Consider the following 20,536-nt stretch of genomic DNA (forward strand, 5'->3'; position numbering starts at 1 on the left):
ATTTGTTACCTTATATGATTTTTGAGTAGTTATTTAGTGTTGCGAGTTTGTGAGAGCACAATAAATGCATATTCCTTCTCTTAAAATAGTAGTAGATTTTACTAATTAAATTTATTATGAGATGCATTATTCATATAAACTATTAACCATGTAATGTAACATTTGTGCTTATAGAGCAAATCATTTTTATTTTTTAAAGTCTTTGTGATACCCGGCATTAGCTTAAATCTTAAGGTTAGTTTTTCTCATAATAAAAAATAATATGGCATGTTCAATGGAAGAGATTTTGAATAGTAAGGAGAGAGTCAACCACAAATTCTCTCTCACCCACAATTCTAACGTCTCACTAATAATTCTCATTATAATTTCTCTAAGAAATCCAAAAAAAAAAAAAAAAAAAAAATCGTTTCTTACTCTCTTAGGGTCTGTTTGGATACCGCTTATTACTGAAAACTAAAAACTGAAAACACTGTAACAAAATAATTTTTAAATGTGTAAATAGTGCAGTGGGACCCAATTTTAATGAAAATTTTGTTGAAAAAGTACTTGTGGGTCCCATGAACAGTGCACGGGACCCATTGATTTTGACGCAAACACAGCTGAAAGGAACTTTCAGCTCTATCCAAGCTCACACTTAGAAAAAGGAAATCTCTGATTCTAAAGAGTGGTTGAAGATTTTCCTGAATTCTTGTGTATACAGGCTCTTCCTTTCAACATATGTTGTCAAAATAAGGAATTTAGTGATTTCTCCCCATTTTTCTTTTTTGATTTTTTTTTTTTTTTTTTTTTTTTTTTTTTTTTTTTTCATTCAAATCCATTTAACTTTGTGAGTTTTTTTTTTTTTTTTTTTTTTTTTTTTTTTTTTTTTTTTCTCAAATAAAAAATTTCTTCACAATTTTGTTCTTTCTTTCCCATCCATTTTTATTTGTGGTTTTATTTTTGTTTTTCTTTTAAATGTGTTTTTCTTTCCAAAGTGCAATGATACTAAGTTTGTCTTATTTATGCAATACGATCCTTGCCAAACAACCTTGTATGATCACTGTATTGATGATATTCGGTTACTTTTGATAAACAGTAATTTATGAGAGTTTTCTTTTGTGTATAGAAATGAGAATTGAGTGGGTTCAAATCCTCACTCTAACTTAATGTAAGAGTTGGACTTTATAATATCATGCCACGTAAGTTTTTGAGGCGTTACAATTTTAGACGCTATTATTATAATATATAATTAAATTTAAATTACAATACATTTAAACCATCAATTAGAATCTTAGCTTGTCTTGTTTTCTTTAAATGTTAAAATATATAGTTTCATATATAAACACAAGTGCAAGGGTCAAAAACTCTTAGACCCAACTTGGAAGTTAATCTTGAGGTTCTAATCATCAAAACTAATTTGTAAAACAAGAGGATAATCCACAATGGGAGGATTGAATAAGTAAAATCAAAGTCTAAATAAAAACTTGTGTGATTTAAAGACACAAATACACATATGCCAAGGTTATAGGTAAGGATTGATAAATACAAACACTCTCTAGAAACATATAAACACCTTTTCTCAATTTTTCCAATCCCCTATCAGTGTAGGAGAATGCCCTATTTTTGCATTCAGTTCACCCCCCCCCCCCCCCACCAAAAAAAAAAAAAATTAGTGGATTACCATGCTGCATATTAGAAGAAACTTGTCCCATAAGCTGTCTTCTCCTTTTTGATGATGAAAGAGGACTTTTGGGATGTAAAACATTGTTCAAATTAGTTATTCATCATTTAAAACAGCTTGTATTAGGTGGGAACACTTAATTAATGCTGAGGTGAATATTGTTAGTGTTGCATGCCATCTTTCATGCAGCTTGTTTTCTAGGCAACGCCTTCCTCATCTACTGCTTTATTGGTCATCAGTCCTCAGGTGAGGCTTTAACACAGCACTGCAAATCTCGTCAGTTCTTCTCGGCAAGAGGATCCTATCTTGTTGGGCCTTCACCCTCATTTCTGCTCTGGGACTTTTCCATGGGATTAGGCCTGAGCTTGGTTTCTCGGATTGTTGTTCTAGCCCAACTCCTCCGGCCTGTGAAACCTTTTAGGAGATCACCCCTTACAACAAGCATAATAAATACTTATTAATATCTATCATTATTTTTGAGTTTTTGGACCTTGCATAGATTACCAACTATTATCTGTAAAAGGTCAAAAGTTTTCTTAGGTGTTGACATTGAGAAATGAGAACAAAGTATCTCCTCCTCACATGAAATGTATATAAAATAAAATAAAAAATTGTAAAAGTTATCGGATGATGTAAGGGCATTAGTTTAGGAAATATTTTTAGAAACTTTTCATAAGAAAATACAAAAGTAATAATTTTTTTGACAACTTTTTATATTTTCTATAAAGTTGTATCAAAAGTTTCCTTAAATGGTCCATTAACTAGAACCCAAAAAAAAAAAAAAAACCATCAAGATAATACATTTTTTTTTTTTTTTTTGGTTTATATAAGATAAAATCCTACTTTAGCCTAAGTTATATGTATGTGTGAAGCTCCTCTTTGAAAATTTGAATCACGGCCCTTACCTCCCACCTCACAAGAACTTTGTGATGTGTGGAGTTATTTTTGAATGTTTTTAAGATACAATTAAATGTGTACATAATAAAAAGAAGTGAAAAGCACATTAAATACCAATTAAATAGTCACTTACAGTATAACATAAAATAGCGTAGATTTTTTTCTCAAAAAAAAAATATATATATATATATATATAAATAAATATAATAACAACGTAGATGATGAAAGTCTTATAAAAAAAAATGTTTAAATTAAAAAACAATTTACCGCCTCTTAATTTTAAAACGACGTAGTGCAATCCTACTTTGCCTACCGGCCCGTTGCCTGGTTTTAAACAAACGCCGAAAAAAAGGGTGGCCAGCCCAGCCCACACATGTGACTTAAGACTAAACTACCAAAAAAAAAAAAACACAAATTGCCGAAGACTCTTGTTTCTTATACAGAACGAAAGGAGAGGGAATTTTAGGAAAAGGAAGGAAAACCAAAAAAATGAAGCCCTTAGGATGGTGGCTGATGCTAGTGGGTTCGCTTCGATTAGCCTCTGTTTGGTTCGGCTTCGTCGACATTTGGGCTCTACGACTCGCCGTTTTCTCCAATACCACCAGTTAGCTCTCTTTCTCTCTAAATTTTATTTCATTTTTTTGCTTTTGTTTCTCGTTTTTAGATTAGAAATCACATACCGATGTTTTTATGTTTTGTTTGACTTTTGAGTTTTGACCCCCGTTAATATTATGAGAGTAAGAATTAGACTTTATTACACTGTCTTAGCTAAATCCTGAACACACATTTCAATAACAACACTCACTCACTCACTCTCATAGAAAAGATAGGTTGTCCATCAAAATCAAGAATAATGGGGTTCTTCGTTAAGCAATTGGTTGATCAATGCGCTTCTTGTCAATGCTGGGGACAAGTTGCTGATTTTCTGCGTGCTTTTTGGGTTGTGTATCTCAAGCAAGAGATCTGTGTTTAACTAAAACAAAGAAAGGAAATTTAAAACTCAAGGGGCAGATCCCAAAGTTTTGGATCTTTCATATACTTATTACAGTTTGACAGATATAGATTGGTGTTTATGGGTATGCATTTTGGAAGTGCCTTTTTGGTCACTTTCCATGTAGATAGCTTTGTAAAGACTGAATGTTTGAGCACCAATGAGCTTTAGCTCAACAAACACTTTGTCCCCAAGGAAATGGGTGCGTGTGTAACTTACCAATAAAAAAAATTAAACTAAGAAACAAGAAATGATTTTTTTTTAGCAAATTATATCTTTGTTTGGAGGGATTTTGACAAGTGCATTATCAAATTGTGTCAAATTTTTTTTGACTTTACGTGCTTTCTTGTTGTTAGTAATTAGTGTGGGGAACGCTTATGTATGAGGTGAAATTTGCACTAGAATCACCTGGCATGTCAACTGAGGTTGATGGTGGAACTTTGGTGGCTAAGAGTTACTAGTGCACGATCAAAAAGTTGAGTCAAAATGTCCTTCAGTCTGCATTATGTTTCGGTTCCATGTTACTCAAATTTTCGTACTTCTTTCTAAACAGCGTTCTTTCTATAATAATGGAAAATGTTTCTCTTTATTGTCTTCATAAATATATGTCTATATTCATTAAGATCCAGATGATGAGTGATGATTATATACCTGCCAATTATAGAATCGGGATATATTTGTTTGTCGAGGGAGAAACAATGAAATATGGTTTAACAAACTTTGCAATGGACTTGGACAATTTTTAGTTTGTTAGGTTTGGAGTTGGATGCAATTGCCTTTTGATATTGTCTTGGTAGGAGAAAAGTCAGGGTGGGTGAGAGTTCAATCTACACTCGAGTCAAATTGTCAAAACAAAGAAACATACAAAATGATTGATTGCAATTCCAATACTTAATCAATAATGAAACTGTGGTTTTTGAAGTCATGAAAATTCAATGAACTTTGGAATGGTACTTTAAGAACAATAATGAGGGGAATGAATTTGTTAAGCAGCTATTAGATTTAGAGTCCAGTGACCAAGAAAGATATAGAATGTTAGATTCTGACTATAATGACAACGAAATATCTTAGGATGTAGATTTGCTCCCAGTGCCTTGCAACGTGTTTCTTCTGGATGCATGTATTAGCAATTGTGTATTTAAAGTGGAAGATTATGTTACAGGTAAAAGGAGGCATGGTAGGAGGATTCCCACACATTAAGATATTATTATGTATTCTTTAGCCAGTACTTAAATCTTTAAGTGTTTTATTTTCTGGTCACGTATGTCCATCACACATAACCTGCTGTGGAGACACTAGATTTGAGCAGACATGTTCTCACATCGAGGGATCTTGACATTGCATTATGAAGATTTGTTGGAATCCCCCTTTCCCTTTTTTGTGGCCAAAGAAAAAAATATTTTCTAAATGTTGGTTCTCTCATGCCCTTTTGTTTCCTAAGGACTAGTATCTTAAAGTTTATTTTTTGTTTCAATAAAATAAGGAGAAAGCAATGAGATCCTTTTTTAAATACTGAAAGCGTGTAATGTACTTATTTGACTGTTAGTCAGACGCTGCAATTACTTACTTATCAAAAAAGAAGAATAAGAAGCTGCAATTGCTTCTCTCTATAGAAAAAAATGCTTTAGCCATCATGTTCTAAAGTTTCCTCTGTTTATTAATTCCTTTATAACTTTATCTCTTACTTACCATTAGTGATAAAATGTTGTCTACCATGAACAGGGACCTCTTGTAGCCTCACATATGTCCATTTAAATTCTCTAAATTTTTTGGGTGAAACCTGGAATTCATAATTCACAAATGAAAAAGAATGTCAAGTACACAATAGTTTAGATAACCAATACCCATGCATCAACCTCTTGCTGGCCTACCACCTTCAACAAAAGAAGGGGAGCAGCATACATAACAAAAGCATTTAAAATCTCATAAAATTTACACCACTAAAGTGGGATAACCTGCCCACAATATGACTGTAACATTTGTCTACCTATGAAAATACTAGTACCAAGTACTAACGAGATATCAAGCAGATGACGCCTACTAAGTTGTCTGTGCTTATTTTTATTTGTCTGGTGTTTGTGAATACTTTGAAGAGGAGTTAGTAAGCTGTCTTAATTACTATTTGATTGCCTGCTGAAGGATATCTAGTGACTGTGATAGTCTCAGGCCAGCGATGGTAAAATTGCGCTTATAATGCTTTTCAAATAGTGTGCCTAAAGCATTCTCTTTTGAGATGCTCAAAATGTGCCTTTTCTTTTTTGTTTTAAGAGATAATAACGCATAGATAGGCCCTTTAAATCTTAAGACTCTTGAAATGGGCACTTGATTTGTTATACAAACACCATTCTTATGATGTGATACATGACACAGAAGCCAACATTTCTCTCTCTTTGGCTTAAACCAATGGCTAGTTCTTCCTCCATCCTCATTATTTAACTAATTCTGTTCTGTTTAAAGCTGTTTGTCTTCTGTAAAAATTTGTTGTTTTTAATATTTTTTAATTGGTTGAAGATGTGATTAACCTTTAACATCTATGTTTAAATTTTATAGGTGATTATAAAAAATACTATTGTTTAAATTCTATATGATTAGATGATCACTTGATTGTCATTCCATATTGTTCATTTATAAATGCTTTAAATTTTACTATATTACTTTTTAGAAAATGTGTTCACTTCAATCAGGCATGCACTTGTGTCCTAGGTTCCATGAGCCCTTTGCACTTAAGTGCCCCTCATTCTTTGACCAACAGTGTCTAGTACTCTTGACATTGTGAACGTCTCTCTTGATGCAATGTGTTACACACACGAGTTATTGGCATGCAACAGTACATCTAAGATAGATTAACAGAAGATTTAAGGCCTAGCTCTTCCTGTTTTGATTATTTTGTTCTTGCTAGTAACAAATGAGTTTTCCTCGCTTTGATATTTCAACAGCCTCTCTCGCCTCTATTATTTTCCTCTTTTACTCTTCATGTTGTCGTTTATTATGTTCTACGAGGTCCTGATGGTTTTTGCTTTTCCTTCTCCCCCTCTTGTAGTGACTGAAGTTCATGGAAGGACGTTTGGAGTTTGGACACTTCTAACTTGTACCCTCTGTTTTCTTTGTGCATTTAACCTTGAGAATAGGCCACTTTATTTGGCTACATTCTTGTCATTCATCTATGCCTTTGGTCATTTCTTGACTGAATACCTGATATATCATACGATGGCAATTGCAAATCTGACAACTGTCGGCATCTTTGCAGGTATGAATGTTAATGGTCTAATTTGCTGTCGTATTTATTTAATGTCATTACTCCCTTTTGCTTTGTATGTGGGTTGAAGTTGCCTGGTTATTTTCCTGGACTCGTGACATAATTTTCATGTTTACTTTCCTTTTTTCTGGGGTGGGGGGCTAGGAATGTGATCAATATTCCCTTATGGGGGAAAAAGTGATCAAGAACGCATGAGCCCAATGTGTGTCAGAAAGGCCCGTAGCCCTCTTCCATCTCTTAAAGCCTTTGTCCCTATGCATGGGTCACTTCATGTACTTTATTTTATACAGCTGTTGGACCAGTAATACAAGTGGCCAGCCCTAGACCTGTGAGTCGTAACATTAACAAAGCTTGAACAATGCCAGGTGAACCTTGGGCTTTTGTTCAACCAGCTTGCAGGCCTTGTTTTGTTTTGTTTTTTTTTTTTGTTTTATATGATTTGCGGGTCACGTCACCCCCTCTCCACCACCCCAAAAAAAAAAAAAAAAAAGTTACTGATTTTTAAGTTTTCATTGGTGATGAGTTGATTTCTGTCTTAGCCCTTAGGTTTGGAACATTTTACATGCAAGTATAACCTTGATCTTCAATTAATAAAACTGCTGTTTCTAATCAGGCACATCAATAATATGGATGCTGTTGCAGTGGAATGCACATCAACCTATCCACCCAAAGCATTCTTGAATGTAGAATGATGTGCTTCTTATTTCTCCCTTCTTTTTGGGCTGATAAAGATGGATTTTTTTTACCAGGCATTTTTCATGTTGCTTGTTTTGTTCTTTTTATGCATAGGTCTATCAATTGCTCAAGGCAAGGGTTCACGCACACTGTCGGTTTATAAAGTTATGCAAATTTCTTTCCAACGTTTATTGTTTCACTAGATTAAATTTAGACATGGCTCTAAACTTTTACTGCCCCTCTATATTTGTTGTTACTTTGGAAGCCTTTTCAATTTCCTTGTGAAGTAAGGTGCTACCTGGTGGTTTCCATAAGACATGGTAAAGAATTGCGTATGAGTTACAGATGCTGACTACAATGTTATTGTAGAATCCCATCAATGTTCCTTAATGGTTTTTTTTTTTTTTTTGTTCCCTTTTTTAGGTCTAACAAGGTTTAGGTAGCAATTAGCATACATTGCCTAACTTAATTAACAATGCGCTAAGCTACCTACTTATTTTTCGGGTTTCAAATGGGGCTGACGCTACACTGAATTTTTTAAGTTTTAATTCTTGCCATTTGCCTCCACCCAAATTCTGCTTTTGTTATTACATTTATTCTTTTACTGGTGGTGGCAATGTTCATACTGTAACTTCAAATGTATTGCATTGCTCGCTTCCTTTTAGTACACTTGGTGCCTCTCTTGTTTTTATACCCCTTATTTAGTTTACCTTTTTCCTCAACCCAATTCACTGTCTTGAAAGAAGGTGGGCAGCAATTGTGTCCAACTGGCTCTTTAAGTTATTTTATTTAATTTTAATATATTTAATTTAAAGAGAGTTTCAACATATGACGTTTGCGTTTGATGATAGATGACTAAAATATCATTTGGTTTTTGGTGTAGGCAGGAATCAAATCTCAAATCTCGTATTTAACAACAAATAGATTTTATTTGTTAAATTACTCAGAACCTACTAAGTAACTCGTTAAAGTAGATTTCAAATAAATTAGTAACAACCAAAAAAAGCCCAAAGATAAATCGAGGAACTAATTAAGCATTGTTTTAAATAATAATAATAATAATAATAATAATAAAATCTTTCATTAAAAAAAGGATAAAGTTTAGCTACAAAATTGGTTGTAGCCTTAGACTACAAACTTACTTAATATCTTTTTATTGGATGTGAATTTTGAAAAATTCACCATTGGATTACATCTTCTTCTTATATCCTCCATACTTGCAAAATTTCAAGAAAATTAAAGATCAATAGCTATGTCATCAATAAATTTTTTAAATTGCAAGTTTTTGTAATTTAAAATTATGCACAAAATATAAACTTATAGATCATATAGTAAATGATATCCGATTGACACAAAATTTAACATGTGTATTAAGGGCGTAAAGAACATGCAATTCAATGGTTAGATTTTCAAAATATGTTATAGTATTTATTTTATTGAGTGAGTTTGTAGCCTTAAGCTACAATCAATTTTGTAACTAAACTTTATCCTTAAAAAAATAGCATTGATATGTAAGTTTTACACTTGTTAAAGATGAATTTTTTGGGAAATTTATATTTTACCACCCTAAACTATACAACTTATTACGCTTTGTTCCATAAACTTTTTAAATGCACATTTTGTATCCTAAATTATGATCATTGTTACACTTTGCACCCTAATGTCAAGCTTGTTGTTAACTTAAATAGAAAATATGACATTACATGAAAAGATCCAATTGCCCATCTTCTTAATTGCTTAATAAACAAAAGAGAAATTACACTTTACTATTCTAAACTATATTCTTGATTACATTTTGCACCATAAACTTTAGATTTTCATCCAAATTAACAGCAAACTTGAAGACATAGTGCAAAATGTAACAAGAGTTATAATTTAGGGAATAAAGTATAATCTATGGTATAATTTAGAGTTATAAAATATAATTTCTCTTGATTTTTTGGTAGTATTTGTGGTGGGCCTTTTGTGATTTTGGATTGGACTGCCTCATGCTGTGCAGTATAGGGCCTAAGTGTTATGGATAAGAGAGTCGGGACTGGTCTAGTTGCAACTCACATTGGTCTAACTTGCACACAAACTATGCCCTGTTTGCCGAAACTTTTAGTCACATGCCCATGGCAGGCAAAATTGCTACAGAAAAGTTATGGCAAATAAATGCAATAAAACAATGATAAAAGAATTACGTTTCTTGTTAGGCAAAACAAGTAAGGGATTCTCAGTTAAATCAGGAAAAAAGAATACATTATAGGCAATATTGCAAAGACAAGATAAGAAAACAATAGCAAAAGGTGATAAAATCAAAGAATGAAAGATTAGTTTGCCGTGTTCAATTGTATTACGTGGCGAAGGCCAAGGAGGGAACCATTTCCTCAATGCGGATAACCTTATAGGGTAATCTTGCCGTAGAAACTATCCACTTTGAGGAAACGGCCTTGAATGGCTTGTGCCTAAACAAGTTCTTTATCCTCAATAGAGGGTAGGCTTTTAGAGGGAGAGAAGGGATTAGCCTATTGGTGCATGCCTGCCGTTCTACACTCTGTTTCTTTTCTCTTTTCTCTTCATTTTTGTTACTTTGATTCTTTTCCCTCTTTTCTTTTCTTTATTAATACTTGCTCATGCAATGTTATGGTGATGGTGGTGCTGTGATTCTCTCCTAGTGGTTGCTATTGCTCCCCTCCCCCTCCTACTGTGCACGGCGAGGGCCCTTTATATACTGCTTACCGTGACTAATTTTACCATTTTTGCCTTTAATCACTTTTGTCTGGTTTAAGGTGTTCCTCCTGACTACCCACTAGTTTGTCAGCTATTCAGCCACCACCACTTACTTGTGCTGGCTATGCCACTCCCCATTACCAGACAAAGAAAACTATTTTGTTTGTTTGCTTACAGTGGCATTCTCTCCTGCTATCCTTCATGGCATGCACCTAGTGTTTCTAACTCATTCTTCCTTCTTTTGGGTGGTATGTCATCCCAATAGGACATCACCCACAAAAGAATATGAGCGGGAACCCCAGAATAGGTTTTTCCTTCTCCCTTCCACCAGATCACATCCTCTCTTACCTCTGATCCATGACCCACCACTCCTGTATTAGCTGGATACATGCTAGTAGTGCCTAGGCCTTGCGCGTGCTCCACTTCCCATGTACGCAAAAAGCTTGTTCGCTGCTCATGCGCCTACCGTGGTCTGGAGGCTCGTCTGCCTATTTTGTCGCTCATCCTTGACCTCTTATGGCGTGAATTGTTTTATGATTTTCCATTATTTATTACCTTGTTCCTTTCAAGGGCTAGACCTTACTTGATTATAGGTTTTCCCCCTTTTAGCCCATTCTTTGCTCCTTCCGCAATCTTGTTGTCATTCTTGCCATATCACTCTACTATTCCTGCTGTGGTGTCATTTGACCTGTGCTTGCTGGACCTCTTTGGACCTGTTGCCTATTCTTCTCTCAATGACTTAATATGGTTGTTGGGCTTATACTTATGCTACTTTCAGCTTTTCTTGACCCATTACGTTGCTTGTGGACTCCTTTGTCCCATTTCTTTCTTCTTGAGCATTCTTGGCTCATTTGCTTTTCTTGGACATCCTTGGCCGATTTTCTAATACTGCATACCTATGGACTTTTACTAACTCTTTTGGATTTTCCTAGCCCAATTACCTTATCCTTTATCCTTGGGATTTATGGGCTTTCCATCAACCCCTTACTTTCTTACTTCATTACTTCGGGCATGCTGCAGCCCATTATCACTTTTCTATATCACATAATGCCCATGAGTTTACTACTTGTCTCTTTCCGGGTTCTTTTAGGCCCGTTTGCTTTCCTCAGGGCTCATTTATGTACTTTATGGGCCTATGAACCATTGTTCATGCCATTTAGGCTTAATGGTTTTTTCTAACAATCCACTAACTCTTCTCTGCCCATATTGCTAGGCTTCTTCCTACGATTGGGTCTCAAAATGAGCATCAATAGTATTTTATCCTTTTATTATATAGAGAAAATCTAGGAAACATTTCCTAAATCCCATAACCACAGCCAAGGAGAGTAGTTCTAATACCACATAAATTACCATAATTTTTGTCATAATTATCTTACGTATTAGATTGAGACTAGCTGGCTGTCACTTTCACATGGATCTACTACTTTTTCTCTACCACTCATAGTTTATCACGTGGATAGTTGTGGTATTAGTTGTACCATTTTATGTGGTTTCACAATTTTTCTAGCGAAATTGGCAATGGCACCATTCATTGCATACGTGGTTGAGGAGCTTGCACTCATTGGCGTGCTGACAACATGTTGGATGACATAGTGTCATAATTATCTTACATGTGACTGAGGTTGGTTGGCTGTCACTTTCACATGGATCCACCACTTTCTCCACAGCTCAGTTTACCACGTGGACAGTTGTGCCTTAAGTTGGAGAATTTATAACATCCTCATGGTGAATCACGTCATTTATCTATCATTCTACTAAAAAACTTTTACTTATTTATAATTACTAAATTAGTAATTAATTTTTGTTTAATTTTTTTTTAATTTAGTAATTTTAAACGGATATGAATCTTTTAGTAAAATACTAAATAAATAATTTAATCTACTATGAAAACGGTACTCCCCTAAACGCATCCGTGAGCCCTTGTTGGCTCGATGGACGGAGCATATGCGCGCTTACTACTTTTCATCAAAACAACAGAGATTTTTTTTTTTTTTTTTTTTTTTTAAATGCCCGTACTGGCAGCATCCAAGCACACTTCGCATCCAATGTTATTTTTCACTTTTATTGTTTATTTTTTATGAGCCTGAAAATTTTCTTTTATATTTCTTTATTATTATTTTTAGAAGGTTATATTTCTTTAGGATTTTATTAATGTGTGTCTTAATTTTCACACCTTTTTCAATTCTCAAAAAAATATTTTCAAAAATAGAAAACTTAATGTGTGACCTAAGGGCACACATTAATCGGACCCATTTCTTTATTAGATTTACAGAATAAATCAAAGTAAAAAAAAAAAAAAAAAAACTTTAGAAATGGGTATATATAGTGTGTTTGGATCAAAGATGAAAATGTACGTAGACCAAGCCCCCTAATTTTTTATTTATCTAATAATAATAAGCTTATATCCTATCATATTATATAATATATCTTGTATAATAAAAATTGAACTTAAAATTTATGGTTGCACATTTATGGTTGCGCTAAGTGACTACTCTCATTAATTAGTAAATTAATTATATATTTTTTGTTAGGATATATTTCCTTAATTAATGGATAATATTTAACAACTATTTAATTTAGGTAAAACTTTATTATTTAAATTTCAACAAATTTAAATTTTATTCAAACTAAAAGTTTGTTATAAAAAATTTCTAAACTTAAATCCCACACAACCCACGTTTTCTTTCTTAAAAAAAAACCAACGTTTTGACTAACAATGGATAAGATTTAACAATAATTTAGAACAAATTTAAATTCTATTCAAACTAAAAGTCTATTATAAAATTGTAGGGACGGATTTTTGGGTCCAGGCCCAGCGAGTAAGTGGTTCCGGCCCAAAAGTCCCCAGACAATGAATTTGTAGAGAATGGGTTACAGAGCTAGGACTAGACGAAGTAAACTTCAGTTAGATGTTTGCCATGCAATACGTTGAACGTGAGAATATTCCACTTACATTTGATAAGATATCGGTCCGAGGAGACGTATACGTGCACCTCTTGCTCTGTTTACAGACTATAGAGTTCTTTTCTCTTTCTCTCTCTCTCTCTCTCTCTCTCTCTCTCTCTCTCCAATCTCCGATCCCCCCTTCATGGAGACCTCATTCTCTTATATAGCCTCCTTGAATTGATAAGAACCTTACACTTGTTAGCCATCTGGACCTTCACTTGAGTGCCTGTCCCATCGGACATCTCCCTTATCCTTCTGTGAGTTGCACTGGCCAATGTAACACTGTTCGCCTGTCTTCTCCACATTAATGCGGCTAAAAAGGTAGCTTTCTTGCATTTAATGTGGCAGTTGTGGCTTCTCCCTGATGCCTTACGTTTTCCTCTTTCCTGCTGCGTGAGGCTCACCCTCCTACCCACGTTCGCTTGGATGGGTTCTTCACTGTGGAAGGGGTGCTTTTTTGGGCCCATGTTTGCGTGTCCAAGGAGGCATTCCTCCTCGGACGTCTTCTAAAACGAACCAGGCCCAACAGGATTGGGCCGGAAGCCATTTGGGCCCCTATTCCCTGTTGGGTCATGCGTAGGCTTCGTGTGAGTCCCTAGGCTCACTGTTAGTTTGGGAATTTAACCCCTACAAAAATATTTCTAAACTTAAATCTCAGACAATTCACGTTTCTATTTTTGTTTTTTTCCTCAAGTTGCATGATTTAAGAATAATTTAAAACAAATGGGAAACTACACTTTATCCACATGTGGTTTGCCCAAAAAATGCTTTCCCTACCTATGGTTTAAAAATTGTTACTTTACCTACCTAAAGTTAGCTCCGTTTGTCTCCCGCTATCCACCTCTATTAAAAATAGAGGTAAATTTGTATTTTTGTTACCCTTTTATGTCTCTCTTCTCTCAAAACATAATTTTTTTTAAAAAAAAAAATTAAAAAATCGAGGGAAAAGAAGATCTAAAAACTAGGTTTTGTAAAAATTAAAACCTAACTTTTACATCTTCTTTTCATCTATCAACTTTTAGATCTTCTATTTTAACATGTTAGAAATACTGAATGCAATAGTATTGTATTTCTCAAATTAAAAGAATATACACGAGTGCCTTTATATAGGAGGCATATAAGTGTAATACAAGTAAGAGTGTAGTACAATATGTGTGCTATACAAGTAATCTAATTGGGCCTAAAGCCCACAACACTATACACGTTAACAGTCCCCCTCAAACTTAAGGTGGATGTGAGACCAACTTGAGATTGTCAACCAAAGTACAAAGGCGTCCCTTAGGATGTGACTTGGTGAAAATATCTGCAAGTTGAACTTTAAAGGAGACTGAGATTAGCTTGAGAGCACCATGGATAAGATGATAACGGATAAAATGACAATCGATCTCGATGTGTTTAATCCGTTCATGAAAGACATCATTATGAGCAATATGAACGGCACTCTAGTTGTCATAATAAAGAGGAGTAGCAGAGGATGTAGACACACTTAAGTCTTTGAGTAGCCATTGTAGCCAAAGAAGCTCAGATGTGGTATTAGCAAGGGCACAATATTCTGCTTCAGTACTGGAGCGGGCCACATGAGTTTGTTTCTTGTTTCGCCAAGAAATCAAAGAAGAACCAAGAAGAAAGTAATAACCAGTGGTGGACCTGCGATCAGTGGGATCTCCTGCCCAATCAGCATCAGAGAATGCACAGAGAATAAGAGGAGACTGAGCAGAGTAGAAAAGACCATGGAATAGAGTGCCCTTTAGGTATCGAAGAATGCGTAGAATAGCAACATAATGAGTCAATCGTGGAGCGGACAGATACTGGCTCACCTGATGAACTAGGTTGCCAACCAAGCGTCTGTAAAGAGAAGGATTAGACAATGGTTTCCCCCTTGAGGGAGTCAAATGCGCATTAAGCTCAACTGGAGTATCAACAGTCTTGCTATCAATGAGTTCAGCTTGAGACAAGAGTTCAGAAGCATACTTGGCTTGAGTAATATAAAGTCCATCTATAGAATGAGTGATTTCAAGATCCAAGAAGTAGTTGAGATGTCCAAGATCTTTCATCTCAAACTGCTGACTGAGAAAATCCTTGAGTTCTTGAATGCCGTTGAGGTCATCACCAGTTATGATCATATCATCCACATACAGGAGAAGTAAAATAGTGTCTTTGTCAGTGCGACGAAGAAATAAGGTAGAATCATAATGACTGACCATGTAACCCAAGTGAGAGATGGTAGAGCTGAATTTGGCAAACCAAACTCGTGGAGCTTGTTTAAGGCCATAAAGTGCACGTCGAAGGTGATAAACCTTGTTTGAGTCAACAGAGAGACTAGGAGGAGGTTGCATATAAAATTCTTCACTTAAATCCCCATTAAGGAATGCATTTTTGACATCCATCTGAAAAAGATCCAATTTACTGGCAGCAGCAACAGCTAAGAGGGCACGAATAGATGAGATACGAGCAACCGGAGCAAAGGTCTCTTCATAATCAATCCCATACTCCTATGTAAAACCTTTTGCAACAAGACGAGTTTTGTAGCACTCAATGGACCCATCAGAGTGAGTTTTAATCTTGTAGATCCACTTACAACCAACCACAAATTTCCCGGGGGGAGTGTCACCAAATCCCAAGTATGGTTTTTAGATAATGCATCAAGTTCCTCTTTCATTGCAATTTGCCATAAAGGGTCAGTGGAAGCCTCATAATAGGTGTGAGGCTCGTGTAGCGTAGCAAGGGCAATGTAACAATGATAGTCAAGTAAATGTACAGGAATAGATCTTATCCGAGTTAAGTGACGAGGTGGAATGTCTTGTGAAAGATTTTCAGGCGGAGCAAGAGCAGGGGACCCAAGCTCAGGGTTAGGGTTGGGTAGCTCGTCTTCAACCTGTTCATCTTCCACTTGTTCATTAAAGGGTGAACTAGGAAAGGGATCAGTGATATCTGGTGGTTGGATAGATAAGTCTACAGGAGAATCAGGAGCAACTACAGGAGGATCAGGAGCAGCTACAAAAGGAATATGTGCCTCATCTGGAAAAAGATCTAAAACAGAGGAGGAAGATAGGGAGGCACGGAAGTGAGAGAGCTTGATAAAAAGGTGATGTTTCTAAAAGACAACATTGCGGGAAATACGAAGACGATGAGAGATAGGATCATAACACCAATACCCCTTTTGAGTTTTGCCATAGTCAAGAAAACAACAAAACTTTGACCGAGACTCAAGTTTGTTATACTCATGTGGCTAAAGAAGAACGAAACAAGCAAAACTGAAGGAGCGAAGGTGGTGATAGTCTGGAGGTGACCCAAAAAGGCGCTCATATGGAGTTTGATTTTGGATAACAGGACTCGGAATGCGATTAATAGCATGAACAGCATGAAGAGCAGCTTCACCCCAAAAAGGAGCAGGAACTTTGGCAGAGAGAAGGAAAACACAAACAGCGTCAAGAATATGACGAAGTTTTCGTTTGGCTCTATCATTTTGCTGAGAGGTACCTGGACAAGTTAGTTGATGAACAGTACCATAGGAATGCAAAACAGCTTGGAAAACATATTGAGTGTATTCAAGAGCATTATCAAATCAAAAATTTTTGATGCGTTTGGAAAACTGAGTTTCAACCATTTTTGCAAAATTAGAATATACTTGCAATAATTCAGAACGATGTTTCATATTAAAAATCCAGCTATAGCGAGAATATTCATCAATAAAAACAACAAAATATCGAGACCCACCAATACTAGAGACAGAGGAAGACCCTCAAACATCAGAATGAATAAGGTCAAAGATATCAGTGGATATTGATTCACTAGTATTGAAAGGCAAAACTGGTTGTTTTCCTAACTGGCGTGAAACACAATCAAAATTTTCTGTAGACATTGAACCTAACAAATCTCTAGAAGCCAATTGTTGTACCTGAGAGGAAGATGTGTGACCAAGTCGAGCATGCCAAAGTGCACGGGAAGGAATTGAAGAAATTGTAGTAGCTGCAGCAATAGAAACAGGAGCAACAAGTGGAAGACGAAGGTTGTCCACGGGAAACATATGCCCAACTCTAGGACTAGTCCCAAGCTCTTGTCCCATCCTCGGATCCTGCACAATACACTCAGAATAATCAAATATAATGTGATAACCTAACTCAGTTAATTGTCCCACAGAAAATAAATTGTAAGAAAGGTCAGGAACATTAAAGACCCAAGGAACCGAAGTGTTGGAGGTCGAAATAGAACCGATATTATGACCAGACATTATAGAACCATTTGCTGTGCGAATATTAAGAGGGTGTGGTGCAGGTTTGAGTTCAGAAAATAAGGACGAGTGAGGTGTCATGTGATTGCAACAAGCGGAATCCGTAAGCCAAGAAGAAGGAGACATACTAGATAAAGCTGAGAGAGAAGAGACATAAGATGCATTACCAACCATACAAATGACATTGGCGATGATATTTTTAAGGTCATCCGTGGACATAGTGAAAGTGTGTTCTGAAGACTTAGATTGTGCAGAGATGGGAGCCATTGGTTGGACACTCTCAGTGTTAGCAACAATAGCAGCAAAAATTGAAACAACTAATTTGTTGCGGTGATAGCAAGTCTCAATATTGTGGCCAAAACTTTTGCAAAAATTGCAAAAACATTTGCTAGATTGTCGGTGACGATTATTGCAACAAGAAGAAGACATGTCCTTATTCTTCATTTAGAAGCAAAATATGCAAAAATGGACTGCAAAAATGAAATCTACACGAAAAAACTGGGTAAGGAGCACCTGGACTGCAAAAAGTCAACTATGTGAAAAGTCAACGGTCAAACCTAGTCAAAGTCAACCCTAAAAGAGAAAAGTCAATGGATGACGTCAGCAGGTAGACTGGCAATGACGTAAGTAGGTGACGTCAGCTAGGGCTGATGTGGCAGTTATGACGTCAGCAGGTAACCCAGTGGCACGTGGGGCGCGTGAGGCGTGTGGATCAAATTTGCCGAATCTTAGGGCTGCGCGTGAGGGTGCATGGACCGTCTGATGAAGCCGATTCTTTTCCCAAGATGCAGATTGGAGAAAGTCGATTTTGATGGTGTTAGCGGTAACAAGATTAGAGCTACCTTGGTGGCGCGTGAAGCGCGTGGAATTATTCACCGAAACTTTGACTGGCACGTGGCGGCATGTTGATGGTCAGATGTGGATGTTTCTGGTGGCTATGTGTAAAGCGATTGAAAATCTACACGGTGATATATCTTATGTCCTAATCGGAGGTCAGAGGTGACAAATCTGATGATGGCAATGGTTTTGGCAGCGGAGGAGGAGCTTCTGGCGGTGGAGATTCAACCCTAAGGACCTCTGGCGACAGTGGAGCTATTGGGAGAGGGCAGTGAAAGGGTTTACTGACCACAGAAGTTGAGGCAACGGAAAATACCAACAAAACAAGACTGCAAGACACAAGAAAATTAGAGCAATGGCTTTGATACCATATTAGAAATACTGAATGCAATAATATTGTATTTCTCAAATTAAAAGAATATACACGAGTGCCTTTATATAGGAGGCATATAAGTGTAATACAAGTAAGAGTGTAGTACAATAATGTGTGCTATACAAGTAATCTAGTTGGGCCTAAAGCCCACAACACTATACACATTAACATAACACATTAAAAAAAAAAAAAAAAGTTTTAGCAAACAAATATTTAATAGCAGAAAGACAATTGATAACAATAAGAAAATAGTTAATTAGACTATACTTTTAGCAACAATTTAGACCATGCGTTTAGCAACAATTTGTGTCTTTGTGATAATTTGCAGAAGAAAAAAACAAAAAAAATTTTGAATAGGAGGGAGGCACGTCAATGGAATGGGTGGATAAGAGACCAAAAGGTGCACAATGATCTACTTGGAGATTGATTTTGAAACTAGTTGACTGTTGGGAAGACCTTCATGGTGGTGCTTGGGACCTATCCTGAAATAGGTATTATGAAAAATTGGCCTTTCTATAAAAATTTTATTTATTTATTTTAAATAGGTAAAACTATCCTGCAATCCTTTCCTAACCCTACACTCAACAGATTTACCACTCAATGCCTTAAGTCTACCAAGCATCCCTATTTTCAGAATTGTAAGACTGTGAAGAATGGAATCCCTAGTTGTAGAGATCAATTAATGGTACTCAACTATATTTCCAGGAGCTAGTTAAAAGCAGTGATATGAAGCAACAAGTTTATTAAAAGAGGGGCTCCTTGATGTATTTTTGGTGCATTTTGAAGGACGAAAGTAAATATATAGTCTAATTAATTTTTTTTTTTTTATTGTTATCAATTGTTTTTCTGCTATTAAATATGTTTGCTAACATATTTTTTTTAATGCGTTAAAATAGAAGATCTAAAAGTTTTTTTGAGAAGGAAACTTAATGAATATTATTAAACTTGAAATGCCAAATTGGCTACATCTTGTTCTGCTACAAAAAGTAAATTGTGAGGAACTTCCTCCATCCATGCTGAATAATTAGTAACATGAATCGAAAATCTAGCTAGACTGTGTGCTAGTTTATTGTCGTCTCTTCCACAATGAGAGCACATCAATTTCGTGTATAAACCTGAAAAATGAGTAGCATCCTGTATGAGAGGCTCCACTGAGGCCATGGTTGCTCTGCCTATCTTTAAAGAGTTTACAATCAGTTCTGAGTCTCCTTCAAGAATTGCATCAGTAAGGCCTGTTTCATGCCCAAATTCCAGAGCCCGTGCTACTGCAATCACCTCAATCTCTGCTGGTTGAAGTGCTTAGGAAATACTCTGAGCTAAGGATGCAAGAATCGCACCTATGTGAGTAAGAACCACCACACCAATACCGCTTTTGTTCTTATTCCTGAAAATCGCGCCATCAAAGTTAATCTTTACTAAGTTTGTGTCAGGTGGCTTCCATTTTTCTTTTGGTTTCAACAGAGTTGAGGGAATCGGTGGGAGCACAGCTAAATATTCTGCCAGTTTCTCTTTTGCCTACAACATAAGCTGATTCGAAGTGCAGCAAGCTTTCTTTTTTCGAACTTGGTTTCACTAGTGCCAAATTCCCCATGTGACCATTGCAAAGAGCTCCCTATTTTCTTGGTTCGTAAGCACCCAAGACAACAACTCCTTGAAACTTGCCACACCTGAAGTTTGTCGAGAATTCCACTCAGTATTTGTCCATACCGAGTTGAGCTCGTTGCAAGTCCACAACGCATGAAGTGCTGTTTCCTCTGCATTTCTGCACCGTTCGTACTGATCATTTTCCATAATGTGTCTTTACTTCAGGTTGGCTTTTGTGGGAATGGCCTCTCAACAAGCATGCCACAAGAAATTCTTCACTTTGTTAGGAACTTGCAAGCCCCAAATACTTTGCCAAAACTCCTTCTCTCCGTTCTGTACTACCTCCATCCCTTCCTCTTCTTCCTCCATCTTCA

The 20,536-nt window shown here is 36.0% G+C and overlaps 1 protein-coding gene across 1 annotated transcript; it reads left to right on the forward strand.

Moving 5' to 3' along the window:
• Window positions 1–2,953: 2,953 nt before the first annotated feature.
• On the forward strand, window positions 2,954–7,837 carry LOC115969966 (ergosterol biosynthetic protein 28). The gene is made up of 3 exons (XM_031089610.1): window positions 2,954–3,161; window positions 6,589–6,795; window positions 7,418–7,837. Exons 1-3 carry the CDS (start codon window positions 3,047–3,049, stop codon window positions 7,483–7,485), a joined length of 390 nt encoding a protein of 129 aa, XP_030945470.1. The 5' UTR covers window positions 2,954–3,046; the 3' UTR covers window positions 7,486–7,837.
• The last annotated feature ends 12,699 nt before the right edge of the window (window positions 7,838–20,536 follow it).

The sequence above is a fragment of the Quercus lobata genome, chromosome 12 (genome assembly GCF_001633185.2).
Source record: "Quercus lobata isolate SW786 chromosome 12, ValleyOak3.0 Primary Assembly, whole genome shotgun sequence".
NCBI classification, from domain to species: domain Eukaryota; kingdom Viridiplantae; phylum Streptophyta; class Magnoliopsida; order Fagales; family Fagaceae; genus Quercus; species Quercus lobata.

Excerpts from the sequence above, each read along its gene's own strand:
- LOC115969966 (XM_031089610.1), top strand. The coding sequence starts at position 3,047 with ATGAAGCCCTTAGGATGGTGGCTGATGCTAGTGGGTTCGCTTCGATTA. Across the intron at positions 3,162-6,588 it reads CGTTTTCTCCAATACCACCA|TGACTGAAGTTCATGGAAGG; the intron begins GTTAGCTCTCTT and ends CCCCTCTTGTAG. Across the intron at positions 6,796-7,417 it reads AACTGTCGGCATCTTTGCAG|GCACATCAATAATATGGATG; the intron begins GTATGAATGTTA and ends GTTTCTAATCAG.